The following is a 27,582-nucleotide window of genomic DNA, read 5'->3' as shown; positions in this document are numbered from 1 at the left end:
CCACCCCCCTGCCAGTACCTCTCCCAACCCAACAGCCATGGGCCTCTGGGAGCTCCCGGTGTCAGTGTGACGAAACAAAACATTTTTTTAACAACAGAAATCAGCTTCTCTGTGACAGTTTCAGCACACAGAAGGCAACGCCAAGCACCAAAAGGAAGAAGGAGCATCGACTTCCACCACGGAACTCTGCTCTGAGCAAATCCTAAGGGAAAGGGCAGGGTGCAGGCAGTAAACCTCTCAACTAGCATTCAGTAAAAACACTATTTATTCACCCCTCTTGGTTACAGTCGGGCAGGGTAAGCGGGTATGGAGGAGGATGCCATGCACTCCGGGCTGCTCCGCCGCAGCAGTTTAGCCCCCGTGTCTGCCCCGCGCTCGGGGAAGCTGCCGTTACTTCGCAGTCTGATTAAAAAAAAAAAATAATAATAATCAAAACTAAATAAATATTGTTCCAAAAGAAGCCAGAGGAGAGAGCAAGCCTTTGGTACAACAGCTGCATCTCCGGCAAGACCCCGAGCTGCTGTGCTGGACCCCTCCGGACACAGCTGGGGGTTGGCACAGGCTCCGCTGAGCCTGTCACACATGGAAACATGGAGCAAACAACAACAGGAACTTTTTGAGAACTCCGGTTCACTTGTCACAACCCCTCGTGGCTTTGCTTTGTGGTCTTGGGACAAGGAGAGGTGACAGTCAGGGTTTAGGAGAATCCAAAGGAGACAGGCTCACTACAGGCCGATGGTCTGCACTTTCAGCTACGTTTGCTTCCCAGTCTTTGGGATGAAAGCAGACTGCTGAGCATGTATAAGGACAGATTCCTTTGACCTCATGTCTGCTAAGCTTCCAAGGTGCTTGGAACCAGAGCCTGGAATGCAGAGGCCGATGCAGTGTTCCTTTCTATGATATATTTTTCTTATATATAGTATATTTTTAAACCAGCCCTGCCAAGTCTATTCATTTGCTCAGGTGCCACGTCACCAAGAGTCATTTCCCACCATCCCACGACGTATAAAACAGGAGTTACATGTCTAAGGGAAGGGAAGTTGCTTCCAATTGTTCCCTCTCCTTCCCCCTTCCTGGAGAAGAGAGCGGAGGTTCCGGGTCAGGTCCTATCGATCCATCTCATCCAGGAGCGGCGTGGCGTCCCCCGCGATGGACATGGGCGTGCTCTCGATCATGGGGCTGGGGGACGGGCGAGGGGTCAACCTCTGCTTCTGTTTCCTCCGCTCAGCCTCCTTCTCCTGCAGCCACTGCTCGGCCATCTTGCCCCAGTCGATGGCAGCGTGGCTGTTGGTCCTGCAAGGACACGGGCAGAAGGTGAGATGTGCTACCAGGAAAGCCTCCCTGCCCTCCTTCCCTCCCCAAGGGTTCCACGCAGGAAGGTACAAGGTAACCCCACCATGCTGTTTTTCACAAAAAAAATCAACAGAAGACAAGGAGACAGGACACAGATGGATACATGCACCCGGAGCTACTCACTTTGGCTGCTGCCTCTGCCTGGAGCTGGACGATGCCTGTGCCTGGGACTGGGTGGACTGGGGTGTGGTGTTGGCCTGGAGCTGGTACTGGGGTGTGGTGATCGGCTGACTGGGAGTAGTGTAGGAGTAACTGGGGGTCATCAGAGGGGTGGCCACTGGCTGCTGTGCTGGAGTCGTGAAGACCTGCAGAGAGCAGAGGCTGTTAGAGGACAGAGGGTGAACCCTGCTAGGCTGTGGGGGGCTCTGCACTGTCCTGCTCACCCTTTCTGCACACTCCCAGCCCTGCCAGGCCCCTCATCTGGGCAAGGAGAGGGTGGCAGTGGGCACTGCCCAGGGAATGGGCAGCTGCAGAGCAGGAGAAGCAACACCTTGCTAAGCACAGGACATTTGTTCCCCTGAGAGTCTTTGATCTCCCACCCAACCTGGGCCAGCAGGGCCAGCACAGCCTACCCTCCTTGTTCACCCCATACAGGCTGCAAGGGGAGATGCTAGAGCCAAGCAAAGATAAGGGGCACAGGAGACAGTTGGAGCAAGCCAACAGCAGTGACATCCTGCAGTGGGCACAAAGAACAGATGAATTCTTCCCCTGCAGGCTGCAGGGAAAATGCAGCAGCTCCCAAGATGGCTCCTTCTCACATCCCAAGCCAACTGGCTGCTTGTCCCATAGAGCACTTAGTTTCTTTGCCTCCCAGTGTTCACCTCCCTTTTTCTTCAGATGTCTTGATGATTAATACATCGAGTTATCCACAGTCTCTGCCTATCCCCAGCTCAGCGTTCACTGTGCCAAATTCCCTGAAAGCCTCCCAAGGTGCTCCAAAGGAGGATCCCTCCTCTCTGCAAGCCTTGTCTTGCAGCATCTCTTCTTTTGGTCTAACAGCTGGGTGTGTTCCTTGTACCCAGGCTCCTCAGTCCTTCTGCAACTGGAATCAGCCTTGGTGTCAGCTGGGAGCACGGGCTGGGAGGAGGCAGGCACCAGCACACATGAGGAAAGGCTTCAGCACGAGCCAAAACTGTCCAATTCCATCTTACTCCCTGCAAAGCCTCTGGGTGGTGGGTCAGGCTGAGGTGTTCGCCCGCCGGTGCAGGTCGGAGATTAGCGTGCTGAGCTGAAAAGCCCTGCAAACTCAGCGCATAGTTTCACAGCTAATCTCCTCCACTGGCAGCTCACGTTGCCAATTCAGGGGCACAATCAGAAGGTTGTGTGCCCTCACCGCTGGATCCTACCTCTCCACCCTGCCACATTCCTTGAGGGCCAGACCAGCTTGCTACTTGCTTCAACTCCCCCCCACAGCAGGGTTGTCTTACACGCCTCATTTCTTCAGTCACAGGAGGCAAGAGGAAACCTGGTCCAAGAATCCAGCCAGGCTCCCCCTGTGCAGCACCATGGGTACAAAACTAGGACTGGGTGATCCCAGGCAATGAGGGGCTCTATAGGCTCTCAGCAGAGCCCCCATGGGATTGTTTCTAGCAGAAAGGAGAAGGCAGCAGCACCTCCTCTCAAAATTTAAGTGACACCTACGTGGTACGCGCTGCTGCCGCCTCCACTGCCTCCGTAGCCATACTGGCTGGATCCCCACTGGGCAGGGGTGGCATTTGGGTTCTGTCCCTGGCCTGTCACAGCAGCGATGGCACTGAACATCTGGGAGGTCATGTTCTGTGGTAGAGCGTTCACCGCACGTGTCAGGTCTGCAAGAAAGACACGTTGTGTGAGACAAAGAGCCCGGAGAAGGAGCTCACGTCCCAGTTCCAACCAGGAATGGCCTGCACTGACCTGCCAGGTTAATGTTAGCTGGAGTAGCATTAATGGAGGCTGGAGTCCTGGTCCTACTGCTACTGCTGGGGGTAATACCTGTATAAAACACAAACCAAGAGAGGCAGATTAGTTCTCCCAGAAGAGTGGCCATTGGCCTCAAACTCAGAATTTGACAAAAATTGAGGCAATATTTGTTCTGGCACAATGGTTTGTTACCAGGGAGTGGTGTGTGCTGCAGTGCATGGTGGGGGAGACAAGGGAGAAGAAAGGGACTGATCCAGCCTTTGCTGTACGGCCCACTTGGCTGAAGGATTAACTCTCAGGAGAGCTCTCAGTGGGTCCACAGAACGCAAACCCTTGGGGTGTTGCTTTGGAACCTCCCACATATAGAAAATCCTGGGTCATTTTAGGGACAAAGAACAGGAAACTGTCCTTTAATAACTGTCCCTATTGCATGACATCCAGGAAACAAACAGCACTCGAGTTGTGGGGTGCTCACCTGGAACAGGGTCCTGATAATGATCCTTAAACCATCGGAAAAGTCCATTTACAGTAGGGAAGACTTGGCCCCGGTAGCGGAATCCTTCTGGTGTCACTGTCACATACTCTATCCTGTGAGGAGCAGTGAGAGCACAAGAGACCACAGGCTGCTTTAGAGCCATACCTGTCACTAACAGCTCAGTCAGAACTGTCATGGCCTACAAACTCAGGTGATGGCTGTACTGATAATGAACTGACAGACCTACCCAAGACACTTCATTTTCAAACAATTGCTCCAAAATACCCTTCCTTTCCACGCAAAATCCATCAATCCCTGCCTACACTCCCGTGACATCCACTGCACAGGGCAGTGCTGCCTGTGGCACCCAGTTGGTTAAGAAACAGGGGAGTCTCCTGGGTGAGATTTACTGCTAGAGTTGGGTCCTCTACTGCCAGGAGGCCAAATTCTGGGAAAGGGGAGGCATGACTCACAAGGATACTGACAGAGCTGGAAGAAAAACTGGCAGCAATCAGCTGAGGTGTGGTACTGGCAGTACTCAGTGCAGATGCTGGGCTTGATTCTGACTTACCTTGGTTTGCCTCGAGGCTGATATCCCAAGAGGAATTTACCAGGTAGATCTTTACAGGCACTGATAAAGTATGGAATAAATGTTGGCTTCTCTTTCTTGGTCTTTATCAGCAGCTCTTCCAGCTTCTAATTGTAGAGAGAAAGAAGATAAATGCTCCAGGGGAGCCTACATTTTCAGCAACACACAGAGTCTATGGATATCTTCCTACAGAAGCTACCACATCCCAGGACAGGCCTACCTTCTTGTCTCCACCATTGCAGTCCTGATAGTATTTGTGATTCAACAGGTCTCTGGCAAAAGAAGCCATTGGCTGGACATAGCGAGCAACAATTTCATCCAGGTCTTCAAATTCCTTTGAACAAACACATTTAAAGAGGTATTTAGGGTGCATGATGATGAACTCTTATTCTACTAAATAGCTCTTAGTCATACATTCTGCACAGCAAGGCTGGATGCTCTGAGAAAAAAAAAAAAAGAGCTGAGTATTGTCTAAGGATCTGGAGAACTGCACTGAAAGCAGCTGCAAGGACAGAAAAGCTGCACCAACCTGTTCCTGTCAAATAGGTACTTCTTCCCAACCAACTCCTTCCCAGGTATGCTCTGGAGGGCTCTTACCTCTGTGTTAATCCAAAGCATGGAGCCCAGGCTGAAGGCATTCTCCTTGCCCTCTTCCCGGACATCCACATGCTGGTAAATCCCATCATTGACCTTCCAGGTGACAGTCAGGTGGTTCTCCCCTTTGCTACTTGGCCGGATAATCACGTCCCCTTGGTCCATGGTTTCCATCATCTTCTCTGCTTGCTTGAAGCTAATGTTGTGGAATGATGGGTGAGCAATTACTCTCTTGATGTACGCTAGGGAACAAAGCAGAGTGTTCAGGCTTCCAAGAGGAACTGCTTTAATGCAGCTATATATCTAATGTGCTGATTCTCCTGGAAGCATTCTGGAGATACAGTGGAGTTAAGAACTGGAGACTCACTTGTCCGCTGCTGCTTTCTTTTCATGTCTTCTTCCTGTTTGTGATCCGCTGCTTCAGAGTCAAAGTCATAGTAGGTGTCTTTAGGCAGCTTCCACTCGTTGTTTTTATCCATGAGGTCTGAGGTCCTGCAGGTCAGGTCTGCACTGAACTTCTCAATGTCAATCTTCATGATCCTGCAGTGAACTGTCATTCCCACCTGCAGAGGAGGTGCAGGGAAAGGTGAGCAGCAGGTTTGGCAGCTGCACCAGCCTCCCTTCACCACCGAGCGATCCGTGTGGGATCACACTGACAATCTGCAGGTACAGATTACCTCACCTCCTTCAGACTCACACAACCTTTAAAAGTGATCTTTCTATAAAATCAGCTGATCCCCAACACAACCAGAATCAAAAGAGATTAAAGGAAAAATGTGCAGTTCTCCAGCATATCTACTACCTATGCCCCATACCACACAAAAAACTGCATGTCTGGAGGATGAGGACAATTACCTTTTCTATTTTAAATATCTTTATCAATAGGAGAAATGAAACTGGACTTCAAGATGTGCAAGAAAGCAGTTAAGTCTGTTCAGAAGCAGATACCCAAAGGACTTCCCTAGTAAACTGGGAGACATAAAATACCCCCGCAAAAACTGTAATGTCTTAGTTCACTTAACCATAATGAAGTTAATTAATAACTCTTTAAAGAAATGCTGAGACCTCTGAGCTTACAGGATTATCCATCACCTGCATGGACTGTTGGGGACCCCAACAGACAGCAAAAATGTTAAACCTCTGTCTTATCACGTGGTAAAAATGTGCTATTCTGTTCCTTTCAGAACCCTAACCCATGTCCTGAGCAAGACCAGTAACTGATGAGCTCCATTAATTAATTGAGAGAGGAGAAAAGCTATGAGAGGGAAAATGACCCTTGCCTATGCAAAAGCAGTTCTCTGAGCTCTTTAGAAAGCCAGAAACAAAGGGCAGCTCTGCATTAGAATGCCTTCTGGTCTCCTAAACCCAGACTTCAGCCAGACGACAATAAATCCTCCCAAAGCGCAACGTGTTAACTGATTAACAGGGTTCCACCAGCTGCCAAGGGAGATTTGCACTGTGGGAGAAGGACACTAACCAGAACCTGAACTTCCTGCTGATTTAAAGACCTTAAATGAAAATAAGGTTGGAAAAGTCATTTAAGGAACAGTGTTATTAAGCCAACTCTGATTCTTTGGTATTGGGTCCACGCTCTTCCAGCTCTTGCTGGATATGGGAAAATCCACTGCTTCCATACCTTCACCCTTTCTTCTGGCCGCTTGACCACCTTATCACTAAGAAATTTTGTTGGAATGAAGCCAGCAACACCATTATCCAGACGTGTCTTCACTCCAATGGCCTGACCTGGGCAGGAACCGCTGTCAAAATGGTTCCACACCTTGAGCAAGGCAACAGGAAAAAGTCATTCAGCATGGAAACAAAATAGCCCCGGCAGCTCACACTCAAACAAGTCCAAAAGCTGTGTCAGCAAAGTGGTACAGCCAGTAAAGACTTGCAGAAGGGCAGGGGACAGAGGACTTCAACAAATGCTACCCAGTAATGCAATCTTCCTACTCCAGTTCTGCTCAGCTTATGGGACATTGCAACCGGGAAGGTCAGAACATTTTTAGACCCTGAACACCAGCCTGCAGCCAGGGCTGCTGCTTAATGAATGCTATAGGGGTTTAGAGTCACAGATTACCCAGGCTGGAATTCACAGTGTTTAGAAGAGACCTAAAGTACAGCTGCATTAAGCAGCAGGGGGTCCAGATAAATTCTTAAAATTAAGGTGGCAGAACCTTCTGTTCTCAGTGTCACGGGCAATTTCTCTGCGTAAAACAACCCCAGAGCACAAACAAACATGTTTTATGTATCTGCAGAGCACTGGTCAGCTTAGCCCCAGGTACATTTCACTCAGCCCAGTTCACTAAAATCCATAATGTAGCCATAAAGGACCTGTCAAATCTATACTGAAGCAATTAGTCAAAAGTGGAACAGATTATATTTGCAGCCAAAGGCCACATCAGGTTGGGATCCTGGGGCACTGCAGACACAATCTTGGCTCCGATACCTCGTCTCCCAAGAACCCAAAACAAGGCTCAAGCCTGCTGACAGCAGACTCCTGACAAAGGCAGGCCTGGCAGGAGAAGCAGCCCCACCTCGCTGAGCTCTGGGAAGTTATCCTGCTGACAGAAAGGGCACTGCCAAAGGCCGGTTTCATCGTTCCGTATGGCCTGGTCGTAGCTCTCTCCTTGGGGGCGCCTGTGGGCTATCCCAGTCACGTTGCAGATGATCATTTTACCTGTGGTGTGATGGGAGAGTAGAAGGAAAGACTGAAAAACTGCAGAGCTGGGCAGTTCCTTCCATCTAAGGTAGTCATTCAGGCATGAAGGTGACAGGAGACTACCCAGGTACCTTTGAAAAGCTGCTTCACATACATGCAACCACAACACTGTCCCAATATCATGCTCACCAACATCCCTCTGCCCCACCTTTACATGTCCGTGTCAACCTACGACAAAAGCAGGGATGCAAACAGGGATGTACCTATATAAAATGTCTCTGGAGTTTCTTTAGTCAGCATATTGAAAACCTCTTCTGTGTTTGGAGAACGGTATGGTGTTCTCAGGTCCTTGTATCTGCAGCTTAGTTCAGCTCGAATGTCATATAAAGTGATGTGCTTGTCACCGTAGCCCTGTGTGGGATTAAAAGGTTATAAAGGCATGAGCAGCAAGAAGGTCAATAGTGAATCCAGTGTAAGTTATGGAAGAACTCAAGGAACTTATCAAACAGCAAATTTAAAAAAGAGGAATGTGCCAGGTACCATCAACCTGTGGAACTCAGCCACAGGATGTTAACGAGGTCAAAAATACCAACATATTAATTAAAAAAGTTAGAAAATTTTGGGGAGAACGACTTAAATGGTTTAATTACTGTCTACTGCCTCCCTCCTCTCCCTGCTCCAAGTGTACTTTCTGCAAGCATTAACTACATGCCACTGTCAGACACTGAATTCTCATCGTGGCTGTTTATACATTTTACAACAGCACAGATAATGCTCAGCTCCTAAAAAGGATAAGTGTCATCAGCTATAAAACAAGAGCTGGGCAGCAGAGCTTCTTCTCTGTTCTCAGCATCAGGAACCCCCAGCACACCTGTCTTTCCAGTTCTTCAGCAAAGGCATCGAGATCCAGGTCTTTCAGGCGCTCAGGGTTTTCCAAGATCTCCTCCAGAGCTCCTGCAGGATTAGCATCCTCAGCTGACTCATCGTATTCCAAGGCATCCACTGCCATTTTCCTTGCCCATTCATAGGTTTCAGGATGGACCCTGGACCCATCTAGGACCTCGATGTAGGAATCAGTGCTGAAATAAAACCAAAGCAATGTTCAGATAAGGGCTCCGAGGGTTCCAGCTGTTACTGCAGCTCAATAATCAAGCACACTCTTGAGCACCATCATTGCTCTCCACAGAACAAACTGCTCTAAAAAGGACATGATGAATTATTCATTGCTAAATCAACAGGAGCCAAGGCAAGACCTGGCAAACTCCACTCTGCAGCTCCCACACTGCAAAGATACAGCCAGGCATTTTGGATCCTGGGTGGATTTGATCCCTGTGTACTACAGCTGCTCCTTGAGCACACAGCTCTCTGCAGTTTCCCTCCTCATATAAATTCAATGTTGCCAAGTGGCAGCACAGCCATCTGCATTGAGCTCTTTGGCAACACTGTGCCCCCTGAATCTCTGGGATTTGTATCCTGCAAGAACCAAGGGTTCTAGCACTGTTGGATCACTCAGTGTAGGTATTCAGCCAGGTGTCCTTCCTCAGACTGCTTTTCAAAAGCAAAAAACCCTGGAGAAAGCATGTTTCCAGCAAGTGACCCTTCTGTGCAAAGCAGTGAGTTGGAGGTTCAGAAACTAGGTTACAGCTGTCCTCAAAACACCTCTTGTGTAGTTACCAGTTACTTAATGCTCTACAGACTTCCCAGTATTACTACTGGTTTAAGAGGAAGCCAAATTGCTGAGTTATTACTCAAGTTTGAAACTTTAGAAAAATAAAATACTGTTAGTAGGACCAGGAAGAAACTAAGCTGAAGAGCACATGGGCTACTGACAACTGTGAGAGAACAACTGGTTTTAGTTTATCTCCTCTTGATCACAAAGGGTCTTTCACACAAGAGCAAACTATATAATTCATATCCTGCAGCTCACACTGCTGTTGTGCAAGTTTAGGTGCCCTTAAGAATTAGATTAATAACCAGCAATATCTGAACTTGGCCAGAAATCAGAGGGGCCACACAGAAAGTCCAGGGAACTTGGACTCCAGGGAACGAGTCAGTCTGCCCCTCATGCAAACTCCATACCCTGAATTGCATCAAATACATCCCAATACCCACCTATCACCCAGTGATGCTGTGTCAATTTTGATGAAGCCAGCACAGTTGATAAACACCTTGGGTCCCATGTGACACATCGTAACCAGCTGGGTCCTGTTCTCCAGACGTGTGTTGTTTTGTTTTAAGATCTGGGAGAGAGAGGCAAGAGCATAAACCCTGCTATTCAAACACAAGATTGCCCAAGGTTGTGGACTACCCATCCCTGGAAGCATTCAACATCAGGCTCGATGGGGCTCTGAGTAACCTGGTCCAGTGGAAGGTGTCTGTGCCAACAGCAGGGGGGTTGGAACAAAATGATCTTTAAGGTCCTTTCTAATCCGAACTATTCTGTGATTCTCTGGAAAAAGTAGAGGACTCACACTGGACTCTGCTGTGTTCAAAGCATCTGACACACACCTATCACAACTCATAAGTTGTTGCTCCCTGCCTGTGTCTCAACATTGTATGAAAGAAGATGATTCTGCATGGAAACAGCTCCAATTCAGGAAAAGTGTTGGCTTTTTGCCTGGTGTTTTCCACACTATGGAGGTGTCTTGACGCTGTAACAGCACATCCACTCCTGTGGGTTTGGGAGCTGTCTCGGATTGACGGATCTGCTGAGCTGTTTGGGTCTATCAAGGACACAAGTCCATGTATAGCTTCAGGGAGAGGCGCAGTGAGGCGACACATGGTAAAACACATGTCAACAGAGCTGTCAGCTGCATCTGGCACAAGGGACCCTGACTCATCTCCTACCACTGTTGGTGATGTACCGTTTTTGCAGGCAGGGACAGAAGCCTCCTTACCTTTAGCAGGTGAGTGCCTTTGCGTGGTCCCAGGCCACACACGTACTGCAGCAAAGCCTGGCTGTGGGGGTGAGCGATGGCCCGGTTGACATCCACCCCCACCTCGTTCACACGGTTTATGAACTCACAGTAGAGGGCATTCAGCAGCTCCTCCTTCACCACGTGCTCCTGGCAGAGAGAAGAGGCGTTAGCCTTGGAGGAGATGGATATGTGCAACACTTTGCCATAGAAAGCTGAAGCAAACACAACACACTGGCTCTCAGGAGCTGTGTTGCACCTCAGAGTTACCCCCGAGAACAGTGTAAAGGCTCACAAGCTAAAAGAAGCAACAGCAAAAAGGTGCTGTGTAGCCTGAATATGGCACAGAACAGTTCAACTTGCACCAGTTCAACTTGGAAACCTTTCCTTTGACAGCAAACCCTCACAAGCCACCTTCTCTTTGCAGAGAAGGATCTTCCTTACCCAAGGATCTCACAAGGGAAGTTTACCTGCAGAGGGTGAAGTTTCAGGCAGAGAATGTCCTCATCAGAGCTGCAGACCTGGGCAAACTCTATGAGGGGGTCCTGAATGCGGCGAGCGAGGGAGACAGCTTGACGCAGCAGAGGTGGGTAATCCCGGAATTCATTCTGCAACAGGACAGAGAATCAGGGAAAACCCTGAAGCTATTTTCACACTTTGTAGCACAACCAGCAAAAACACGTCAGACAGGGATTAGAGCAAGGGAAGCATCTGGTGCTCAGAGCAAAGAAGGCTGAGGTCAAAGGCTCCCAGGAGCTTTGTTGCAATTAGGAATGAAACAATCTCACTCACTCAGCTGAGCAAGATTCATTTCAGACCACATCAATATCCACTTTGTACATCTGCTGGTGCTGATCTCTTCAGAGAAGCCTAAGTAAGATGTTTTGCCTTGATCCAAAGATCAGTACGTGACTGACTGGATGGATCATATGAGGCACATGATGATGTAAGGCAGGACCAGCACAACAAATGGAGGATGACACAGCATGAACTAGCAACAGACTAAGGGACAGCTGGAGTAACAGAAGGCTCACCTCAGACTTCTTGCTGTTCATGTAGAGGATGGCCAATTCATTGTCCACCAGCTCCACTCCGACAGAGGACAGCTGCTGCCCTTGGTCCAGCTCATGAACAATTCTCTTTACATCCTCCATCAGCATCTGAGCATCCCTAGGGAGAGACAGCAAGGGGATTGAGAGGAGAGCACAAAGCTGGGTCCTGGAATCACTTAGGAATACAACCCCAATGGGTTACCTCACACCATAGACACAAACAGTGAAATGTGGACAGGCATGAGGAAGGGACTGCAAAGAGACTGGGAAATGGAAGGAACAAAAAGACTGACCTGTTCTCGCCTGCAATCGTCACCACATGAGGCTTCTTGTTCAGGAGGAATTTTTTCAAGGTTTCAATATCCTGGGCCTGGAAAAGAAAGCAAGACAGACCAAGGTAGAACAGCTAGAGGATTTCTGTCCTGAGCTGCCTACATTCATCTCAATGATAGCTGCACTGAGGCTCACCTTCTTTTCCCTCTCTTCCTCACGCCAGGCATTCCTTCTCTTTGTGAAATGTGGCAATCGTAGGAAGTCTGTAACCTCACCCTCTCCATTGACAAGGGCACAAAACACCGGGTGGTCCCTGTAAAACAGAGGCAACTCAGACATGGAGAACTGCTAAAGCTGGACATGCATCCAGAGGCCATTCCCTCACTCCTACCTGGCTGATGAAAACGCAATGCCCAGCACACGAATCCCCTTCCCTTGGTTTTCATCCATGAAATCATCGTCCTCCTCCACTTGCTGATCAGGCCGGTAAGGAGCGACTTTGAGCCAGTTGTACAGTTTGCGGCTGCACGCCTGGCAGAGCAGAGAAAGGGGAGAGAGGAGTGAGGAAGTCCACTGCACATGCCTTGGCATAGCCCTTCTCTGGAGGCAAGGTTATGGACTGCTCAAGGCAGCAGAAGAACGAGACTCAATCCCTGCCTTCTCCTCCTCCCCAAGGACCCGTGTATGGCCTGTCAGCAGCTATCCCCAGCATGCTGTAGGACTGTAGGTGTTTGTAACCCCAGCTCTGACTCAAATCCACCTCTGTCCCATCTCACCTTTAGGACATACTCCTTGGCCTCCACCAACAGCTTGTTCTTCAATTCTTTGGCCATCTGCACGTAGAGGAATTGGTTGAGGGACCGCTCAATGGCCATCGTGCGCTGCCGATTCCACTCCTGCACCTGGTGGCTGAACTCATCCCGGTAATAGAACTGTTTGATTTCCTCAAAGTACGTCTGGTCGCTCCCATAACTGCAAGAAAGGAGAGGAAAGGCTCCAGATGCCTGCACTGACACCCTCACTGACAGATTCCTGGGCAGGGATGTAACAGCAACACCTCAGATTCAGGAAGCTGCTTGGAAAAATCAGGGAGGAGCCAACCCTCCCATCAAGCACTGCTTTAGCTGCAGAAGCAATGCTGTAGACAGATCACAGCCACTCCAACCCACCCATATTGCATAGAGTGGCCACCCAGATGTGCAGGGAAGGAACCAAGGAGCACTCCGTGAGGATCATAGGGAAACAAACATCACCTCACACAAAAATCCTAAAGGCTTCAGAGTTTGACTTCAAATGAGTAAGATAGATGTCTGCTTAAGTTTTCACTAAGATGATGGAAAAAACAAGACCCTAAGAGGCTGTTTGACATTAAGGTGCAGAAAATTACCAGGACATGACTTTCAGGGGCAGTTTGGGTTACAGAGGAGCTTTAAGAGCACAGCAGCACTGGATGAATGAGGTCTGCCAAGGCATGGATGGCATGGCCAGTGGGAACTCACCCCTCCACTCCTTTCATGTCAATGCTGATATCTATAGTGAGCAGTCCCTCATCCTCTGCCAGGCTCATTTTCAGGAACTGGTCATCTCGCAGCTCCTTCACAGGTTTGTTCTTCATGTATTTAAAGGAATAGGCATAGTGGGCTTCATCAATATCCTGGGAAAGAGGAGAGACAGTCAGCATGCATATAGGGCATTCATGAAGAAAGACCCTTCTGTATACCACAGCAGACAATGGATTTTATTCAATACCCCCTCAGCCCTATGCCTGCCACTCTGCATTTCCTTCCCCAGCAGGACACAGTGGAATTTCTGCCCAGTCTCAGAGAAACAGAGACTGTTCCAATAATTGAAGGCAACATCTCAACAGCAAGAATCAGGCCTGGTGAAACGCTGAGACTAAAAATGCAGCACGCTGCTGAGCCTCTGCAACAGCCCAGCTCACATGCTGCTCTGAGATTTATTCAGAGCTGACACTGACATGGGAGAACAAGCATTTGTATGTTATTTAGATCCTTCCCTGAAATGACCCACAGTCAGGGCTTGCTTTCTTACCTTCTTCCCCTTTTTGGTCGGTGAGATGTTGATTTTAGCTCGCTCTTGGAAAGTCTGTCTCAGGACCTGTCTGACCAAAGGCTCCCTGGCTATCTGCAAAGCCACCATGTACCTCGCTCCTTCCAGCACAGCTTCAGGGCTTGGGAATTGACTACAAGCAGAAAAAGGCAGCATGAAGGCTTAGGGCTTGAGAATGTCCCCAGATCCCCTTGCTTTTGTCACGTCCACAGGACCTCCACAAAGATCCCCCCCCACTGACCTACACACATAATCCTTGGCCAGCTCCAGGGGCTCTGCAGGGAACTGCTCTGTCTCGTGACGCTGGTAACTGTCTCTGAGATTCTCTCCAAACTGCTCAGGTGTCAGACCAAATTTCTTAGCCAGGCCATCTGGGAAAAGAAAAACAACAAAAACCCAGTGAGGACAAGGGTACTGTAGCTTATAGTGAGCAAAACCATCAGTCCTTCTTCTACAGGTAAGTCACAGCACCCAGCAGAGCACGTGGGCCAGGCCACTGCACAGTCAGCACAACAGAGCACAGCCTTACCCAGCCCAGCTGCCTGGCAGATGGTGTACATATCCCGACGGGAAGCCTGCTTCAGCTCAGGCCCTTTCTGCTCATCATCTTCGGCATCCTCCCCTTCCCCTGTAGGAAGGATACGTTACAGAGGCATCCAGACAGCTGGAGCATGTCAGAAGTACAGCAAGGGGATTAAACACAACCTACGTTGTGCAACAAAGTCCCTAATCCCACAAACACATCTCAAAGGTCACAGTAGCCTTAAAATTATTTAGGGTTAGAAAAGACAGTGAAAATGCCGTCTTCAGCTTCACTCTCTGGCAGTTTTAATGGCACTGTGACTGGGTTGCACATTAAGACACACATCAAGGTGGGTAATCCTTGCTTTGGCCCCTGCCATAAGGGGTGCTATTCATATTCCATTGGAAAGAGCACCTTGTGTGGCAAACTAAACATTTTCAGAGGTGCCTGGAAGACCAAGGATTAAATTGAGACGAAAGCAAACAGCAGAGATGCTCTGTGCAAACATATGGGCTTTTCAACAGACTTTCTCATAGGTTTCTTCTGAACCAGGATTTTGAAGCAGCCCAGAATTAGGAAACCATGAAATCTGGGAAGACAAACCTTCCTCCTCTTCGCCATCCTCTCGGATACGCTTTTGCTTCTTGCGAGCAGCCTTGGCAGCGTTCTGCATCCTGGGGATGTCTCGCCCATAGTACAGCAGGAAGTGATTGTACACGTCCTTCAGCTCGTCCATGGACTGCACATCCTTCAGCCTACGGCACACACAGCCAGCACGTTACACCCTGCCTGCAGCTGAGCCATGGGCAGAGCACTCAAGGAACCTGCTCTGGCACAGGTCAGGCAGAAGGAGCCCTTGGGCTCATCCTCCAAAAGAATTTTAAGTATTTCTCATTATTGGTTTTGTGGGGAGGCTAAAATCAGTGCTTTACAGTGGCCAAAGAGCCTGTGCTGTTTGGGGGAGTCAACACACATTTTAAGTCATTTTGGAATGAATATAAGGAAGCCATGGCACCATACCTCTCCATGTCAGTAGTATCCAGGGCCCTTATTCCATCAGCCAAGGGCTTGTCTGGATCAGCAGAGATTTGTTCATACTGATAGGCCTGCATCTTCTCAAACAGTCGTGTTAGGTTCTGCTTGCGTATCTTCAGCTGTGTCCACTGACATGAGAATAAAAGAATTCCAGTGAAACACACCATTGCAGTGGGTCAACTTTCTCCTCCCTTCCCAAGCAAGGGCTCCAAGGATCTTGGGATATTTGTCATATAAAAATAATTATCAAAATCTTCAAGACTGGCCAAGCCCAAATGTCACATGTGGCAGGTCTCATCTCAGAGATGAATTATGTTAACAGAAAAAAAGAACCTAGGTTTGGATCTACCTCATAGTAGAGAAAGAACTTGCACTGCTGACAGGTAAGGTCACTATACAAAAAGAATTCAGTGAAGGGGAAGGACTGGTTTAAATCCTATTTTGTTAGATATCCCCTACTACCACATGACAGCAAACATGCAAAAAGACATGGGTAAAAACATCAAACACACAAGGTCTCCATGGCCGAACCAATATCTGTAGAAAGTATCAGGCTAGGTAGAAAGACATGTTAAATGCTGATGGGACAACCTGTAGGGAAAACACTCCTCACCTTCTCATCCCACTGCCAGACCCTCCACAGGTCGTTGATGTGCAGCTCTGGCTCCACGTACTCCTTTCTGTAGAAGGCGATGAACGGGACCTGGGTCAGAAATGAGACTCATTACCACTGTGCAGGAGACTGGCTTGTTCCTGGCAGCCAGGACCCCAGAAAAAGCTCCTGTTCCATGTGGGAGAACAAACTAATGGGGCAGCAGTGTAGGACATGTACCACATCATGTCTGAGATCTTACTCACTGGAGAATATACCACATCAGACACAAAACTTTGCAACGTCAGGTTACACCTCAGAGAACAGGTTGGAGAGACTGAGCAAGGCTCAAGAGACTCTGAAGCTTCCCACCTTATTTAGCATCAATTTGTCCAGAATCAGGGAAAGACAATGACAGCAGCCCCATCAAACAGGCCTTAAAATCCTGCATTGCCACAGCCCCTTCTAATGTGCTGCCCTAAATGCTTCCAGCAGCCCTGCTGATCCTTTCAGGAAAAGGAGACAGCAACCCAGACCTTGGTAACGAAGCAGAGTTACAAATTACCTCAAAATGCTGATTTCTCATGAAATTCAGGGCTTCTTTAATCTTCTGGATAGTGCTGGGCCCTTTGCGGCTGAAGCTGCTGGCTTGTCCACGGTCAAGGTAGTCAGAACTCTCCTAAAGAGGAGAAACACACATTGTGTTCTGTTCCTGAGCTGACCCCTTAAAAGAGCAGCCTCAGGCTATAGATGTGGTTCTTCTGTTAGTCAGGAATGCAGACTTAGATACACACTTTGATTTAGATCCTAGCCCTGAGAGGCTTAAAGAAAAAGGGAAAAGCAGCACCTGGCCAAGGTAACTGATGGCCAAAAGCAGATCATGGCTAATACTAATTTAGCCCTAAGGGCACAGTGGCTCAAAGATTTCTCAAGCATTCTTGACAGTTATTCTTTCAACTTCATTGTGTTCCTTTTTGTCCTGTTTCATGGACACGAAAATGAAGATGTGCATGTTAAATGACCGGCTCAAAATCAGAAAGGAAGGGGACTACATTCCTCTCAGCAGACTCCTGGACCAATGTCTCCAGGCTGGAAATCTGCAGTGCCTTCAAGCCCTCTTAGGACAAAAGTCCCAGGCATAGCTCTTTACCTGCAAGGAGATGGTGGGAGTTGCAAATGCATTCCTGTAAATCCAGTCAGCTTCTTCCTCCAGCTCATCATCTTCAGCACTCTTCACCGGGATGGATCGCAGCTGGGAAGAGACAACAACATGAGCAGAGGCACATGCAACACCAGGGCTTGCACTGCTTTCAAGAGGCCTGGAAATTATTGTTTTGAGTGGCAGGTTGCCTGTGGGTCCCTCAGCCATGGGGTGCCAAGGATAGCCCTTCAATGTCTGCACCTTCTGAGCACACAGGAAACCTGCACCAGCTTTACACTAGATAAAGGCAACAACAATTTTGTCAAAGGCTGGTGGAAAGGCCTGCAATGGTGCAAAATCTGTGAAGATCAAGTCAGGGTATCTCCACTTCCTACCAGTCTCCCAAACCCTCTGCAGTTACATCCTGCTCCAATCTATCTGTGCCTTGTTACCACTTTTCTTGCTGCAGCCACGGAGTAACAGAACACAAAGCAGCTCCAAACCCTCTCTGGGCACTTAATCTCAGCCACTTCTCTTTCAGGGGGCCTGCTCTAATCACCACTGACATCCGTGAAGATGACAAAACGTGTGAACAGGCCATATACAGCCAGAAGACATCACAGACAGCATTCCCTTGTGCTGCACAGACTGGCATGGGAAAAAAAGGCCCTTCAGAAAACTGGCAGCTTCACACATCCCATTTAACAGAGTAGGGTAACAAATCTCTGCACAGAATTACATTAACATACACTAAAGAGAGATTGACTGTTCAGTGAAAATCTGAATACAGGCTAAAATTAAGACTAAGATATGAAACAACAGAGTGATTCCTTGCAGCACAAACAGCACTTGGTATTGAGAGCAGTGTAAGTCCTGGTCATTTCAAATAAAGTGGGTTACAGCAGTTATGTGTTGGCTGGGACAAAGGTAGGCTAGAAACCTTCCCAAACCTTCTCTGGCACTGCATCTCTTGCTATCCAGAGGTCCAGCTCAAGGGATTTCTAACAGCATCCAGCACAAAGCCATCTCAGTACAGCCCAAGCCCTGTGCCACTCCCAGCAGTAAAACACTGGCACCCAGTGGCCACAGGGAAACTGTCACGGGGCTAAAACAGAGCTCACACAGGTACCACAGTTCCCATGCCACTGACAGGCCTGAATGCAGAGTTTTAGCCTATAATTTGACAGGGAGGATCTTCAAAGAGGGAAGAAGAGATGCCAAAATCCAGGTGGCTCTTGGCCTCCAGGTCCCAGCCCTGCTGCACTCAGTGGGAGCTGAAATGCTTCCTGCCTGCACACCTTCAACCCCTTCCCTCACCTGGAATCTCTCAGGCATGTCTGTCATGCGGATCTCGTTGTCCTGGTCCGTTAGGTGACTGCTCTCCAGCTCACTGGGCTCGTACATCTCAAAGATGCTACGCCGACTGACGCGCTTCTTGGTGGTCTTTTTGGGTCGTACACGGGTCTCCCCTTCGGTTTCTTCATCCTCATACTCGTATTCCTCCTCCATCTCCTCATCGTACTCATTGTACTTCTCAAACTCATCATAGTCAAAGTCCACACCAAAGATTTCCTGGGCTTCCTGCAAAGCACTGGAAAGAAAAAAAACTCATTCAGCCCCCGGGTGCAGTTCACAGACCATCCTTCCAGCCACACAGAAGAGGCCAGGGGTACCTAAGTCTAAGCTTTAGTTTTCCACTCTGCCTAAAAAATCACGGGTAGGTACACAATTCTGAGCTTTACATGCAAATGCTTCTCCTAAGGGCATGGTTTTGGTATCCTTTAAAAATATCCAGGAGTCACGTGTTTCATAAATTAAACACTAAAAGCTCTATGTTTAAATCTACCACGTTCCCTTCGGGAAAGAGACCAGTGGTATCCAACCACAAGCTGAATCACTCTGCAGTTGCAAGAACCAAGTAAGCTGAGCACTGTTTTTGAGGCTCCAGGCCAATTTCCAATCAATACTTACGCATCTGTGTATCCTGGAAGCTTCTTTCTCCATTTTGGCTTCTTCAGAGGTTGTCCATCATCATCCACAATGAAGTCATCAATGTCTGGACATGAAGAAACAATTCAGTGGTCAGGACACTTGGATAATCAACTGGTACGTCTGACAAAGCTCAGCTCAGACAGACTATGCAACAACTATGAGCCTCCACCACAGACTGAGGTTGCTGCTGGCTGTCAGTCTGCCCAGCTCCCCACAGCATCTTCTACACCAACCTCAGACATTCCAGGAGCCTAAACCACAGTAACAAGCTAGAACAAACTTCCAGACATAGGCAAAGCCATTTGGCAATTAGCTGCAAAGCAGTGCACTGGAAATACAGTCAGAAGAGGCATGGCTGCTTTGGACAGTAGGTAGAAAGAATTCTTGAAACTTTTTGGGTATGGTAGTAGCAGTGGTGACAGTCTGATGCTGAAGAGAAGGAGGGCAGGCAGGCACTAGGTACTAAACAGTGCCCTGACCCCCTTTCTTTGAAGCATTTTCATTTTTGAGGCAGCTTAGGGAAGATGTTCAAGATCTCAGCACACATAATGTGCTGCTGCACAAAGTGATTTAGACAGAGAAACTAAACCTGTTACCCAGAAATGTTTAATTCTAGGGATTTTACTAATCAGACCAACAAGAGCTTTACCACAAAGGGTCACAGCCTTTGGTTACTTATAGCTCAGAGAAAGTCTGAACTTTGTTCCTGTGCTTTAATCCTACAACAAACTTCAGACCATCCATACGCACCAGATTCATCTTCCTCCTCCTCTTCTTCCTCTTCTTGTGCAGCAACAGGAGCTTCAACAGCTTCCCCTCCTTCCTCGCCTTCGCCATCCTGAAAGATTTCTTCAGCAATGGCTTCTTTCTCATGTTCCTCCTTTCCATAGTCTTCTGCTTCATCATCCTCATCATCAGACATTTTTCGCACACGTCTGAATTTTTGCTGCAAGGAAAACGCCTTGTTAGTGCCCACAGTCCCTGGCACAGCACTCGAGCTCAGTGTGGGCTCTGCCAGGCCAGCACTGCACTTCCTCTGCAGGCACCTGAGAGGGAGCAGGATGGAGCCCTGCAGGGGACAAGAACCACCCCCTCAGGAGCCTGTGCCTGTGTCACTTGTGTGCTGTCACCACCAGTGTTGGCCTGGCTTGATGTGCCTCTAGTGTTACAGAAAGAGCTTTAGAGCCCATAATAGCCTGTGCTGACTTTGAGGTTAGCAACACACAGGAGAAAGTTACTGGAACATGAGATGGTCTCGCAGAGATGGGAAGGGAGGGGTGTAGCAGACTTTAGGAACCAAAGTGTTTTGCAAATTCCAGGAAGCCAGTTCCCAGTTGGCTGGGCAAGGAGAGATCCTGATTCCTTCAAGCACTCAGCTCTCTCTTTCCAAGAGGGCAGGAGCAGAGGAGAGGCACTGCTTGCTCACTCCAGGCCAGAGCCCACCCTCATCCACACTAAGACACACCACACCATTAACAGCAGCATGGCAACACAACTCACTCTTTTGACTTTAACGCCCAAGTTCTCTTCAATGAGGTCAAAATCATCATCCTCCAGGCGGTCATCAAAAGCTAGAGAAGTGACCAGAGATGAGTTACTCTCTCTCTTTACTAATCTGGGAAAGCACTAAGCCAAGAAGGGTACAGCTTACCCAACCCATGCAGACACCCAGGGCAGAGGGAGAGCTCTGCTCCCTGGCAGGTCAGTGTCAGAGCATTCTACTGATATGAACAATCATCATCAAACTTACTGCGCTTTCTCTTTTTGTGGCCAACATCATCCTCAGAGTCTCCAGAGTCACTAGCTTCTTCCTCCTCTTCCTCATCGTCATCATCATTAATGAATCCTTTCAGGTTCCCCTGCTCATCTTGATCATCGAGATTCAGCTCCTCCTCTTCCTCATCTGGGATGGAGAGCAGCATGTGTTAGACATTTACTCATTGGTTATCCACGGAGACTTGGCTCTGGGCAAGGAGCATCTTCCTTCACACCATCCACACAATTTTAACTGAACACTTTTACTGACACAGAACCCAGCCAGCTGCTCATGCCAGAACCCCACTTCTTGTCTCGTGGTCTCATGCTCTCTGTGCAGAGGGAACAGGTGGAGTGGTCACACTGGGAGAATTCCTCTGCTTTTATTGTTTACTATCAAATTGTGTGACTGCAAGTCCCACAGGGGTGAAGCAGAGTATTTTTTATTGCCAAATATAAAAACCACCTAAGCGCTTGGGAGGAAGGGCAACACTTAAACAGCAGAGATTATTGACTACAGATGGCCCTGCTATTAGAGCACAGTTATTGCTCCATCTGCAGAGTAACAGGATGCAGAATAGAGCAGCGAGGAACACAGACAATCCAGCAAACTCACCATCCTCATCTTCCTCTACAAACTTCTTGGTTACTCTGGGCACAACCTCCCCATCCTGGTTGTACTCCTCCTCTGACTCCTCTGCTTCGCTTTCCACAAAGTCAGACATGGCTGCAGCAACTGGGGAAAGAGGAAACATCCCTGGCATCAGCTGAACAAGCAAAACACAGGCACTTCCCCTTTCAGGTTTTGGAGAGAGGACAGCTAAGGCAAGAGCGTTTCAAATTAGCTGTCGCGGCCCTGAACTACCCAGTGTCCACCTTGCCTGGCCATCCCTGTCACCAGAGATTAGGGAAGCGAAGCCAGCAGCCAAGAGCTGCCAGCTCCTGCCACCCTGTGTCTGGGTGAGCAGGACAGGAGCTGTCACAGCAGCGCTTGTAACACAGCCCAGCTCTGGCTGCAGCTGAAATGTGCACACAGTCAGAGCCCTCCATCCCATCCATACCCTCCCACACGGCTGGGAAAGCTCCCACTGATGCTGCGCGGTGTCATTTAGGATCTTAATATGATTAATCCTCACTCAGTTAATGAAGCCAGGATGACCCTGAAAATGGTCTTGACTGAGCTGTGGCTGCCAGCTGTTGGCAAGGCATTGCAGAGCCCATGGAGAAACCAGGAGAGAGGTCTGAGGTCCGGGACTGGGGGCTTGTGGCTGCCCAACTCCACTACCCACACAGCTGGAGCTGTTGCCAGGGTGTTCCAAGGCAGAGACCTCTGTCCAGAGATGAGGAAGCAACAAGAAACTACAAAAACAGGGCATTTTCTATATCCAGAACCTTTTGTTTGATGTTTTTTGCCAAACAGGGTTTCTGGAAACAATATAAATGATGTTTAGCACAACAGAAAGCCTGTGTCCATGAAGACAGGGCTCAAGTTCTGTCTCTCTGAGCCTTCCACTTCTTGTGGTTACAAACTTGCTGATATTTTAAAGTTTTCAAAGGAAACTTGGGGTTTTTTTTAAATACATCAAAACAACAGAAGCTTACAAGAGTCAGCTATAAGGAAAAACAAAAAAATTCCTCAAATGGCTGTGAATATGAAAATGCCAGCCCAAGAAGAAATACCAGCCTTTGGGAGGGTACAAAAAGAAGCTCAGAGGTGTCAGATCTAAAGCCAAAACTTCCATGTTAAATTACATCAGATGTAATTTAACACACACACACACACACAAAAAAAAAAACAACAGAGAAAAAAAAGATGAGTAAATAATTCCATATGCCAGGGAATGATACCTAAACAAACACGCTTCAAAATATTCCCATAATCATTTCCCCATTGCAAACAACCAGCTGAAGGAAATCAGTCCCACATGGGACAACCTGATCAAGGCTTTGCCACGACACTTCTTGTGTGCAGGATTTCATGTTCTGCCCCGAGATCCACACATCTGGTGCACAAACACAACAACTTCGAGAAAACCAGGGACTTACTGCTCAGCTAAAGTTAAATGGTCCAAGGCTGATCTCGGATGATCTTTTAAGTCTCGAAATACGAACAGCTCCAAATGAATGTGTTGTCCGGATCTCATTAAAGAAAAGCCACAACAAAGACTAGGGAAAGACCTCTGCCAGATTTCAGACACGAGCACACAGCAGCTTACACTCCTTGGCTGCAGAATATGTGGCCATGGCCAGTATCTATCTAGGATGGTCCAGACAGGAAGAAAATGCAGCAGGCCAAGGCTTCTGCTCTGCACCCAGAGAGGACATGGCTGCTCTGGTTCAGTGCATAGGCACAGGGTGATCCCTGCCCTTGAGAGGACACTAGAAGTCACACACATGTATTTAAGCACCCCGTCAGAAATAATACCTCAGAGGGTAGCAGAGATGACAGTTAAATGCATGTTCCTGAAGCAAATGCCAATGATGAACTGTGTAACTACACACAGTAAAGGAACAGGGGTTATATTTAGCAGCCTGTGTATGAATATTATGTCAACTTCGTGCTTTGTCACCAATGCTTCTGCTACAGGTATTCACCAGGGTGTATTAACATATATAAAACTTCAGGCTGAGTGGTTTTTCCTAGAGCATTTCCAAGTCTAATAACCTCATTTATCTCCTGCTCATGATCAGCACAAAAACCCAGCCAGAAAAAAACCCCCTCATCACAGCACCACATAGAGTTTCACTGTCCTCTGCCAGTGAAGTGTTTCACTCACAATTCCAACTTGCTTCCTCATCACTTGTTCTACCATTTCCTGGCAATTTCAGTCCACATCAAATCAAATTTGTCTGGACACAGAGAACAACTAGGACTTAAGAAAACCATCTTATTTAATAATCCAGCCAAGCAGGTTCCACACAAGCCAACCACCCACAAAACTGGGTGCTTTCAGCTCCAGTGAAATCCACCTCAGGACAGCAGGGATGTCACTTAGCATGGAAAACAGAAACAAGATGTTGAATCAGATATGGACTTAGGGTGTCTCTCCCACCCTCTGTGCCAGAAAGGCCCTATTTTGAAACAAAACAGGCCAGGGAGGCAAGTGAAGGCTGCAGCCAGCACAGATGGAGGTGCAGAGCAGAGCTTGGTGTGGTGGGTCACACAGGGAGAGCCCCATTTGTGTGGGCATGAGGAGGATTTAAAAATCAAAGACTGTTGGGCCAGCAGAGCTGTTTCAATCAGGAGTGTCTGCACTTTGCTCGGCTCAAGGGCACAATAGCAATTATCCAGAGTCCACATTCTCCTTTTAGCTGGGATGCCTGGAGCAGACAGCTCTTCACTGTCAGTACTGGGACAGTAGAGTTCTGATCAGGTCAGGACCAGGTTGGACATCAGCCACGGGCTCTGTGAGCTGCCCTCCTGGTTAGGTCAGGCCGGGTCTCTAGAACAAGTGCTGCTTTCTGAGGAACCTGAGAATTTCGGAAATCAGACATTCAAACACCTGTAAAGCCTTGGCCACACATCCAGATACCTGCTGGCTGCTCAGGACTGCAAAACATCACAGTACGTGAGGCAGACACGGCTTTGTACATCAAACACCAGCAAGAGAAAACTCATTAGGGTTTAGAAATGGAGACACATTTCAAATATCAGAACTTACAGGGAAAATTCCCGCACCTGGTACTCTGGCAAGGCAGAGGGACACTGCCATGTGATGCAGGATGGTATCAGGAATGGCAGTGTCCCACAGGAGCTTCACAGCCTCAGCAGGTGGGGGGTGAGGGAAAGCAGAAGCATCAGATGCTCTCCAGGCACTGCAATGCCCACTAAAGCAGGAGACCACAGTGGTGCTCACAGAATAACCAAGGAGTGTCCTCCCAGCGAGATGTATTTATTATTCAGCAGTCAACCTCAGGACAGCAGTGACAGTGCACAAAACAGCAAACCCCAGTGCTCATTTAGGCTTCACGACAGCCCAGGCACAGTCCTTGACTCCCCCCATCTTCTGGGGGAGAAACAACACCAGGGCCCTGATCCATGCTAACACTGGTTTTATGGTTTTTTTTTTTAAGGGGGAGAGGGTTTGGACAGGCAGGGATGGTTCTAATCTCTGTCATTTTATAGTTCAACTAAGAGTTCACTTAAGATCACAGGCCCATGGAACCACATTGCCAAAGCCACCCCTGAACAGCCTCTCTCAGTTCTCATGTCTACACTTCAAAAAATCAAACTAGAGAGGATTCAGAAATCTTGGGGAAACTCCACTCAAAATACAGAGCCTAAGGAAGCTAAATCTATTAATTTTTGTCAATTAAATGGTCATTAAATTAATTTTGGCACAGTCCAAGTACATCGAAAGGATTAAAAAACTGTGACAACAAATGGCTGACTAGGAAAAACACAAATGAACTGCAAAGAGAGCGCCACTGTTCCACCACCTGAAGCTCCCAATGAAACCAATGTCATTTTTCTTAAAAAAAAAAAGAAAAAAAAGAAAAAAGCAAACCATAGTTGAGTTGGAATGTGTGGATTTAACATTAATAACTACACCGCAATCTTCAAGCTGTGTCCCATCACAGAATCCAGACAAAAATCATCTTGGCATCTTTTAATTTGAAGCTTAAGAGCCTAACAGAAACCATCCCTGTGAAGCACCATAAGGCACTCCCACCACAACAAACAACCCTCACGGGCACCTCATCAGCGCTGAGTTCTTCCTCAGGGCCATTCCCTAGTACCCACATGAACTTCTGCAGGGCTGATGTCACCTGCTAGCCCTGACATCACCAATATATACATTTATATATTTAGCTTTTTCAGCCGTTTTACAGATTTCTGAAGATGACACCTGAACCACACACTCCCACCCTGCTCAGTGGTGGCTGTGCCGAGGGGGAAGTGATGACTGGAGACCAACAACGCCACGACAGGGAAAGTCCAGCCAAGCAGACACCACAGCTCAGGAACTTCCCATACCTGCTTTGTTGGTTTTAATGCTCCTGCTGGTCCCACCGCCCCTGATGCTATCGGGTGGCAGCACGTCCTGTGGCAGAGTGACACATTTAATAGCATGTTGTGTGAAACAGCACTTCCGCCTGTTTATTTTGGCCCTGCTGCATCATACTTTCCTGTAAGAAACAGAAAATTGATGCTCCCTCCTCGCTTTCTCTGACCTGCCCATGACTTCACGCACCTGCATCATATCTCCTGTCAGCAAGTCTCCTCCCTAAGGTGAGGAAACAAGGCTTTGCTTGCCCAAAAACTTGCTCATCTGTGCTGCTCCTGCCTTTTCCAGCGCTCCCCTTTTGGGGTGGTCTAACCATAACTACCAGGGCACAAACTGCCAACCATTTAGGCAGCAGCATAATGATGTTTTCTATCTCATTCTCTGCTCCTTTAAAGTAATTCCAAAATATCCTTTTTAGGACACAGTGGGCTGTTGAAGTTGTTTTAAAAAAAGCAATTACTAAGACTCCAACAGCTCTTCCCTGAACAGTAGAGTAGAGTCAATTACTGGAGCGTTTGTTGCCTTCATTACACCTGTTGCCATCATATCTCGTTTACCACACCACCACTCCCACCCAGTATTATCTGGTCTCTGCAACTCCACAGTCTGGTTTAGCTATCCTAAATAATTTAGGATTAAATTTTCCTTCTCCACATCACCATACTCAGGAAAACAAACAAAAAAAAAAGAGCAGTGAAGATGACAGTGAAACTCCACAATAACCTCACTCCACTGTGAGCACCAATCACCTACCATTTTTTGCCACCTTTTAGTCATTTATTAAACCCAAAAAGGGCCTTCCCAGGCTGCCAGCCCTCTGCTTTTCAGGGAGGGCCTTAGCAGAAGTTTGGAAAGCCTAATGCAGCGGTCTGGGAATCCCACCTGCAGACCAGGGTGATCCAGGAATCCCACCTGCGGAGCAGGGGGATTCGGGACCACCGGTGGACCTGAGAGACCAAGGTCAGACCCTTTCCTTCCCTCGCCTCCAAGAACAGCATCCCGATGTTCCCCAACGCCACATCTCCTCACATCCACCAGCTCTCCCCGCCGTGTCAGCGATGTCCCGCAGCTCCAGGCCCGCTGCGCTCTGTGCCGCGGGGGCCTCGGGCCGCTGCTGCGGCACCTCCCGACCCCGGCGGAGCCGCCCCGCACTGCGGCCCCCGCCCCGCCTGCCCCGGGAGGCTCCTGCCGCCGCCAGCCCCACCCACGGCCGACACCGGGGCCCGACCGGGGCGGCCGCCGCCGCTCCGCCCGCACCGGGGCCCGACACCAGCCTCCAGGATGTCCCTGCCGCCCTCACCGGGGCCCGACACCAACCTCCAGGATGTCCCTGCCGCCCTCACCGGGGCCCGACACCAACCTCCAGGATGTCCCTGCCGCCCTCACCGGGGCCCTCCGCCGCCTCGGAGCCGGGCCGGGACTGACCCGCGGGCCGAGACTGACGCGGCCGCGCCGCTCCCCCGGTGAATGACCCGCGGGCCGGGGCTGACGCAGCCGCGTCGCTCCCCCCGGTAAATGACCTCCCCCGTTCCCCGCCGGGCCCGGCGCGGCCTTACCCGAGGGGCCGAGGGAAAATGGAGGCGGCGGCGGCGGCGAGCGCGGGGGGCGGAGCGGGGCGAGCCGCGACCTCCCGGCGGGCGGAGCGGCGGCGCT

General features: G+C 48.9%; 1 protein-coding gene across 6 annotated transcripts; it reads right to left on the bottom strand.

Moving 5' to 3' along the window:
* Positions 1 to 247: 247 nt before the first annotated feature.
* SUPT6H (SPT6 homolog, histone chaperone and transcription elongation factor) lies at positions 248 to 27,572 on the bottom strand. Of its 6 annotated transcripts, none has more exons than XM_051810052.1 (38): positions 27,486 to 27,539; positions 25,899 to 26,050; positions 21,537 to 21,656; positions 20,916 to 21,068; positions 20,666 to 20,736; positions 19,916 to 20,111; positions 19,145 to 19,229; positions 18,491 to 18,764; positions 17,183 to 17,284; positions 16,598 to 16,711; positions 16,054 to 16,143; positions 15,426 to 15,568; positions 15,009 to 15,160; positions 14,412 to 14,510; positions 14,124 to 14,253; positions 13,865 to 14,015; positions 13,312 to 13,466; positions 12,589 to 12,784; positions 12,204 to 12,343; positions 12,008 to 12,125; positions 11,833 to 11,909; positions 11,522 to 11,657; positions 10,958 to 11,095; positions 10,470 to 10,637; positions 9,685 to 9,812; positions 8,444 to 8,651; positions 7,836 to 7,983; positions 7,448 to 7,590; positions 6,547 to 6,687; positions 5,278 to 5,473; positions 4,914 to 5,152; positions 4,537 to 4,650; positions 4,299 to 4,423; positions 3,728 to 3,840; positions 3,247 to 3,324; positions 2,995 to 3,161; positions 1,477 to 1,658; positions 248 to 1,293 (listed from the first exon to the last, which is right to left on the bottom strand). In XM_051810052.1, the coding sequence occupies exons 3-38, from the start codon at positions 21,643 to 21,645 to the stop codon at positions 1,107 to 1,109; spliced, it is 5,166 nt and encodes a 1,721-aa protein (XP_051666012.1). In that variant the 5' UTR covers positions 21,646 to 21,656; positions 25,899 to 26,050; positions 27,486 to 27,539; the 3' UTR covers positions 248 to 1,106. The 6 variants fall into 6 exon arrangements, with proteins under 6 accessions (XP_051666012.1, XP_051666013.1, XP_051666014.1 ...); XM_051810053.1 differs by having other exon boundaries at positions 25,899 to 25,965; positions 27,486 to 27,527; XM_051810054.1 differs by lacking the exon at positions 27,486 to 27,539 and adding an exon at positions 27,290 to 27,453 and having other exon boundaries at positions 25,899 to 25,965.
* Between the last annotated feature and the right edge of the window lie 10 nt (positions 27,573 to 27,582).

Source organism: Manacus candei, unplaced genomic scaffold (assembly GCF_025592945.1).
Source record: "Manacus candei isolate 608988 ecotype Guabito, Panama unplaced genomic scaffold, ASM2559294v1 h1tg000076l, whole genome shotgun sequence".
NCBI lineage: Eukaryota > Metazoa > Chordata > Aves > Passeriformes > Pipridae > Manacus > Manacus candei.
Note: the sequence above shows the minus strand (reverse complement) of the source record. Positions and strands in the feature narration are given on the sequence as shown.

Excerpts from the sequence above, each read along its gene's own strand:
- SUPT6H (XM_051810051.1), bottom strand. The coding sequence starts at position 21,645 with ATGTCTGACTTTGTGGAAAGCGAAGCAGAGGAGTCAGAGGAGGAGTAC. Across the intron at positions 6,688-7,447 it reads ACTTCCCAGAGCTCAGCGAG|GTGTGGAACCATTTTGACAG; the intron begins GTGGGGCTGCTT and ends GCCTTGCTCAAG. Across the intron at positions 4,424-4,536 it reads GCAATGGTGGAGACAAGAAG|AAGCTGGAAGAGCTGCTGAT; the intron begins GTAGGCCTGTCC and ends CTCTACAATTAG.